Source organism: Bubalus bubalis, chromosome 14, assembly GCF_019923935.1.
Source record: "Bubalus bubalis isolate 160015118507 breed Murrah chromosome 14, NDDB_SH_1, whole genome shotgun sequence".
In the NCBI taxonomy this organism is placed as follows: Eukaryota; Metazoa; Chordata; class Mammalia; order Artiodactyla; family Bovidae; genus Bubalus; species Bubalus bubalis.
This window is the reverse complement of record NC_059170.1, coordinates 57086329-57091628: the sequence shown is the minus strand read 5'-3', so window position 1 is coordinate 57091628 and position 5300 is coordinate 57086329. Positions and strand designations below refer to the sequence as shown.

Sequence of the window (5300 nt, the reverse complement as noted above, 5' to 3'; positions counted from 1 at the left end):
AGATCCCCTGGAGAAGGAAATGACAACCCACTCCAGTATTCTTACCTGGGAAATCCTACAGACAGAGGAAACCTGATGGAGTTGCATAGGGTTGCAAAGAGTCAGACTGAGCATGCCAGCACTATTCAGTGCTTCATAGAAGAGATGAAATATGGACATTTTAGTGCTTCTTTAACCAGTGAAGATGTTATAGAAATGTTTTCAAGGAGGAAACGCCTTTTTCATAGAGACTTGGCTGGTTGACTGAACTTTTCCTTCTTGGGTTAAACATAGCCACTTCTCTTGCATCCTGAGGCATCCACTCTCCTGGTGGAGACACGTGAGCACGGCCAGGGGCCTGGAATGTCCCAAGAGGGTAAGAATAGCCAGATGAGCGACGGCTGCTGCTGGCCTCTGGTCACTGCAGTTGTCAGGAAGGCTTTGCCTCAAACAGCTCGGGGCCGCCTCCACTGGAGACAGAAGAACAACCTCGTGCTTCTGGGCTTGAAATTGTCCCTTTAGTACCTCCAGCTCTCACCTGGAAGTATTTTGTAGCAAAGATACACATATTCTTGCAAAGATTTCCCACCTCCTTGGAGAACACAAGCTCCGGACGGCTCCAGTCACCTTGAGTCTGTGACCCCCTGGAAGCATGGACCAGTCGGACTTGCTGGGGTTCCTTGTCATCACCCTAAATTGCAACGTGACCATGGTGGGTGAGTAGTACAAACCCCTGCAGAACACAGGTTCTGCCTTGGATCACTTTTCCTGGTCCTTCTCCAGGAGGAAGGCTTGCCTATCCCTGGAGGACAGGGAGCCATGGCTCAAGTTTTCCTCTAATTCTCCATCATTTAATGAGGCTCCCCATCATTTAAGCATGTCTTGGGGGTGAGCAGTATTTCTCTCAAGAGGCGTTTTCTTGCTAACATTTGGGGGCTAAGTGGGAGGGGTATTTTTATGTAACTCTTCTTTGGCTACTAGGAAAAGAAACAATACAAAGTTAAGAAATTCATGCCTTGAGTCAGCTCGCTTGTTCATCTTTTTTAGGGATTATCCTTGAAGCTCCATTTGTAAAGATTAGTAAATTCTCTTGTGTACTTTAAACCAAATCCCAATTTTAGTTTTAGCCTTTTTCCTCTAACAGTGAAAGTAATAAAGTTTTGATTTATTTGAGTTTGATGTAGCCAAGTTAAATTTTCAGAGAGGTGTGGCTACCCTGATAAAGGGTATTGAGAAAAGGATTAAAATATATCCATTAAGTGGCTTATATTTTTCTTGTTCGTTGCTTTTTAAACTAAACCAACTTAGTTTTAAAAGTTTGAGTTAATGACTTTATCACATAATTATCATGCAATTCTTGAGTTGAACTGACTTCATTGATAAAAGAATTTAATTCTTTTGATGTCAGGTGATTTCTGCATCTCATCACAAAACAAAATATTTACAAATTATTTTGACTGGTCCTTCAACATATTCCAAAATTGTTGATTCATGACATGAAAATAGGACTTGGAAGTGATTTTGATTTCTAGGTTAGCCTCACACATTCACGATGAGTTGAAGAAAGACAAAACCTCAATTCATAACAGTTGGAATAGGGGGAAAGGAGTTCTGAACAATTGAAGAGTCTAAAAAACTGAATGTTCTTCAAAAAATCTGATTTCAAGGGCCATAAAGCAACATTAAACACAAGTCCTGCAATTACATAAGGATCATGTGGACTATTACCATAGAGAAAACTCATTGAAAATAGTAGCTTTTATTTGCTATACACAATTACAGGAAAGCACTAACATCTTTGAAAAAGTTCACTCTTTAAGAGGAAGACTTTATTTACATCAGCCCAACTTTCTAGAATTTTCAGCCCAAAGTCTGAACTAGCTGAGCCAGATTAAACATTTTAGTTATCTATGCTTCTTTAAATCTGTCAATTTCAAAGCATTTTACAAACAAGTATAGACATACCTCATTTTATTGTGCTTCCCAATATTACTTAAAAAAAAAAAAAATTGCATGTGGCAACCCTGCCTTAAGCAAGTCTTTGGTGCTGTTTTTCTGACGGCATTTGCTCACTTCATGTCTCTGTGCCCCATTTTGGCAATTCTCGAAATATTTCCAAGTTGTTAATTGTTACTAAATTTATTCTGATGAACCGTGTGATCAGTGACCTTCAGTGTTAATACTATCACTGTCTGAAGGCTCAAAGGATGGTCAGCAATTTTTAACAATGAAGTATTTTTTAGTTAAGATGTGTACATTGTCCTTATAAAGCTGCTGCTGCTGCTAAGTCACTTCAGTTGCGTCCAACTCTGTGTGACCCCATAGACGGCAGCCCACCAGGCTCCCCTGTCCCTGGGATTCTCCAGGCAAGAACACTGGAGTGGGTTGCCATTTCCTTCTCCAATGCATGAAAGTGAAAAGTGAAAGTGAAGTCCTTCAGTTGTGTCAGACTGTTTAGCGGCCCCATGGACTGCGGTCCACCAGGCTCCTCCATCCATGGGATTTTCCAGGCAAGAGTACTGGAGTGGGGTGCCATTGCCTTCTCCGCCTTATAAAGCTACTGCACACTTAATAGACCAAGGTAGAGTAAAAACATAGCTTTTATATGCACTGGGAAATCAAAAAATCCTTATGACTCGCTTTATTGTGGTGGTCTGGATGGAAAGCAGCAGTGCCTCCAGGGTGAGCTTAGTTGAGCCCAGGGTCCACACGTTGTTAAGTGCTGGTTAGATATTCACCCAGTGAGCCAACTGGCTGATAGTCTTGCTGTGATTTCAACATGTTTATCTACTTAGTTCTCCAGTCTCGGTTCTCCATTCCCCTCAATAAGGACTTAGAACTACTAGGAGGAGATGTATTTGTATGGCTGTAATGGTGCCTTTCCTGCTGCTTCTTCCCAGGGAAGATCTGGCTTATCTTCATGGTGCTGCTGAGGATGGTGGTGCTCATCCTAGCCGGGTCACCGGTCTACCAGGACGAGCAGGAGAGGTTCGTCTGCAATACTTTGCAGCCGGGATGCGCCAATGTCTGCTACGACATCTTCGCCCCCGTGTCCCACCTGCGATTCTGGCTGATCCAGAGCGTGTCTGTTCTCCTTCCGTCCGCGGTTTTCGGCGTCTACGTGCTGCACAAAGGAGCTGAGCTGGCCGCACGCAGATCCCGTGGGCTGCAGGATGCCTCGGAGGACCATGACGCCCAGGGGCTGACCCCCGGGGCCAGGCGCTACCTGACGGTGCCGGACTTCTCCTCGGGCTACGTGGTCCACCTCTGCCTCCGGACCTTGACCGAGGCAGCTTTCGGTGCCCTGCATTACCTCCTCTTCGGATTCTTGGTCCCCAAGAGGTTCTCTTGCACGCACCCTCCTTGCACTAGCGTGGTGGACTGTTACGTCTCCCGACCCACGGAGAAGTCCATCCTGATGCTTTTCGTCTGGGCGATGTGCGCGCTGTCTTTCCTACTTACTGTCGCCGACCTGGTCTGCAGCGTGTGCTGGAAGACGCGAGGGCGACCCGGTGAGGCCCGGAGGAGACCGTGTCCAGGGGCAAGGGATGCGGCGCCTGAGGGACGCGGGGCGCGGGAGGGGCTGGGGGTGCACGAGGGACGCGGGGAGCGCGCTCGCACGGGCCTGGGGACCCGAGGGCCGGGCGCGCACAGCCCCGCGGCAGAGTCCGCTGCGCCCGGGAGGCTGGAGCTGCCGGCAGAGGACGAGAGCGACGCGTTGTCCTCAGCCAGCGACCAGCCGCGCTTGGCCCGGCCCGGAGCGGCGGCCCTGGGGTGGGAAGAGCGGCCCTGCGCGCCGCGTGCCCCGCTCTCCGGCCCCGGCAAGTCCGAGTGGGTGTGAGTCCCGACATCCCACCCCAGGAACCCGAACGCGGCGACCATCCGCACCGCAGAAGGGCAAGCGGGTGGGACAGACGGACTTCGCAGGAGGCTCTGATGCAGCTCACCAAAGATTTAATTTCAATAAAGTCTTTAGAGGGAGGGGGGACCGTCCTAGGTGTTCAAATGCGGATGGTTTAACCCAAGAGCATCAGGCCCCTGAATTTGCTGCTCTCTGATTCTATTGTCTTATCTTAGCCTGTAGGTGCTTCGTGAGAAGCACATCCTCTTGCATTTACAGAGCTTTGATTAATATGTTAATGTTTTCGAAGGAGTTATTTTGTCTTGTTTTGGTTTGGTTTGGTTTTGGTTTGTTTTTCTGCTTAGCTAAAAACGGCATCTGTAACGAACTTCATGCATAGAGGGATATTCGTTTAACTTCTCCAAACTCCTTTAATAAAATTAATGCTGATTGCATTGAGATCTCGCATTTCTTACTTCACTGTGTCATAGGAGAAGCCACAAATGCAGGAGATCTGGCTAAAAAACATTGGGGTCTTTTGTGGGGGCATCTTGAGTGGTTATCGCATGTGGGTGTGAGGTGCACAAGCTGAGGAGTGGCCCCTGGCTTGCCTAGTGTTGCTGGGCATGTTGGCTGGGTGGCTGTCCTCACTGAGCAGAGGGGAGCACTTTGGCTGCTGATGGCAAAACTGGACTTGTCACAGGGCTTCCAGTCCTGGCTCTGACTCCCCCCTGGCCCTGGGGAGAGTCCTACCCTTAGGGCTGCCCTAAGGGTCTTCATTCATGTCCCAAATGAGAAAGGCTGGGGGTGTTCCAGCCTTGCACTGTGTGCTGATGAACTGGGGAGGGGGTACCCTACAGACACAGCAGTGCCATCCTCCAGGGGAGCTCCCCGCCATCGACTCTGCTCTCCTCCGTTTGCCCTGATTTTGGTCCAGGTGCTGCCAAGTTGGAGCGGAGTCTATTAGAGCCTTGGTGCTCCCTTCAACTGCCATGCGGAGGACACAGTGCAGCAGAAAGTTGGGGTAAGGCTGTTCCTCTTCACCAGGAGGCAAGGAAGAGCCACTAGATTGTCCTCCCAGAATGGATGAAGTGCCTCAGGTCCACAAACGCCCAGCACTGAAGAAGCCAGCAAATAGTGACACACGTGAACCAAGGCAGCCAGGGAAACAGTGGGCACTTCTAAAACTGTTCTAAAGATAACCCTGACAGTGAACTATCTGTCGGAATATCAGATATTTCAAGGGGAGTGACCTTGGAATATCAGATATATCAAGGGGAGTGACCTCCTTGATCTATCTGCAGAGTATCAAAGCCATTGATTAAAATGTAAAAAAAAAAATCATCCAAAATTGGTCTTGGTATAAAGCTCATTGAATGAATGAACCTGTTTTAACTTTGCAGTAAATCTCTCTCCTGCTCTCTGACTCTCTCTCTCTCTCTCTCGATTGCTCATCAACCTATTCAGAACCATGAACCAT

The 5300-nt window shown here is 48.1% G+C and overlaps 1 protein-coding gene across 2 annotated transcripts; it reads left to right on the top strand.

The window, feature by feature from the left end:
* The first annotated feature begins 419 nt into the window (after nucleotides 1–419).
* GJD4 (gap junction protein delta 4) lies at nucleotides 420–4269 on the top strand. 2 transcript variants are annotated; one of them, XM_044927475.2, is made up of 2 exons: nucleotides 420–691; nucleotides 2880–4269. In XM_044927475.2, the coding sequence occupies exon 2, from the start codon at nucleotides 2900–2902 to the stop codon at nucleotides 3818–3820; it is 921 nt and encodes a 306-aa protein (XP_044783410.2). In that variant the 5' UTR covers nucleotides 420–691; nucleotides 2880–2899; the 3' UTR covers nucleotides 3821–4269. The 2 variants fall into 2 exon arrangements, with proteins under 2 accessions (XP_044783410.2, XP_006058437.3); XM_006058375.3 differs by having other exon boundaries at nucleotides 420–695.
* The last annotated feature ends 1031 nt before the right edge of the window (nucleotides 4270–5300 follow it).

Excerpts from the sequence above, each read along its gene's own strand:
- GJD4 (XM_006058375.3), top strand. The coding sequence starts at position 632 with ATGGACCAGTCGGACTTGCTGGGGTTCCTTGTCATCACCCTAAATTGC. Across the intron at positions 696-2,879 it reads TTGCAACGTGACCATGGTGG|GGAAGATCTGGCTTATCTTC; the intron begins GTGAGTAGTACA and ends GCTTCTTCCCAG.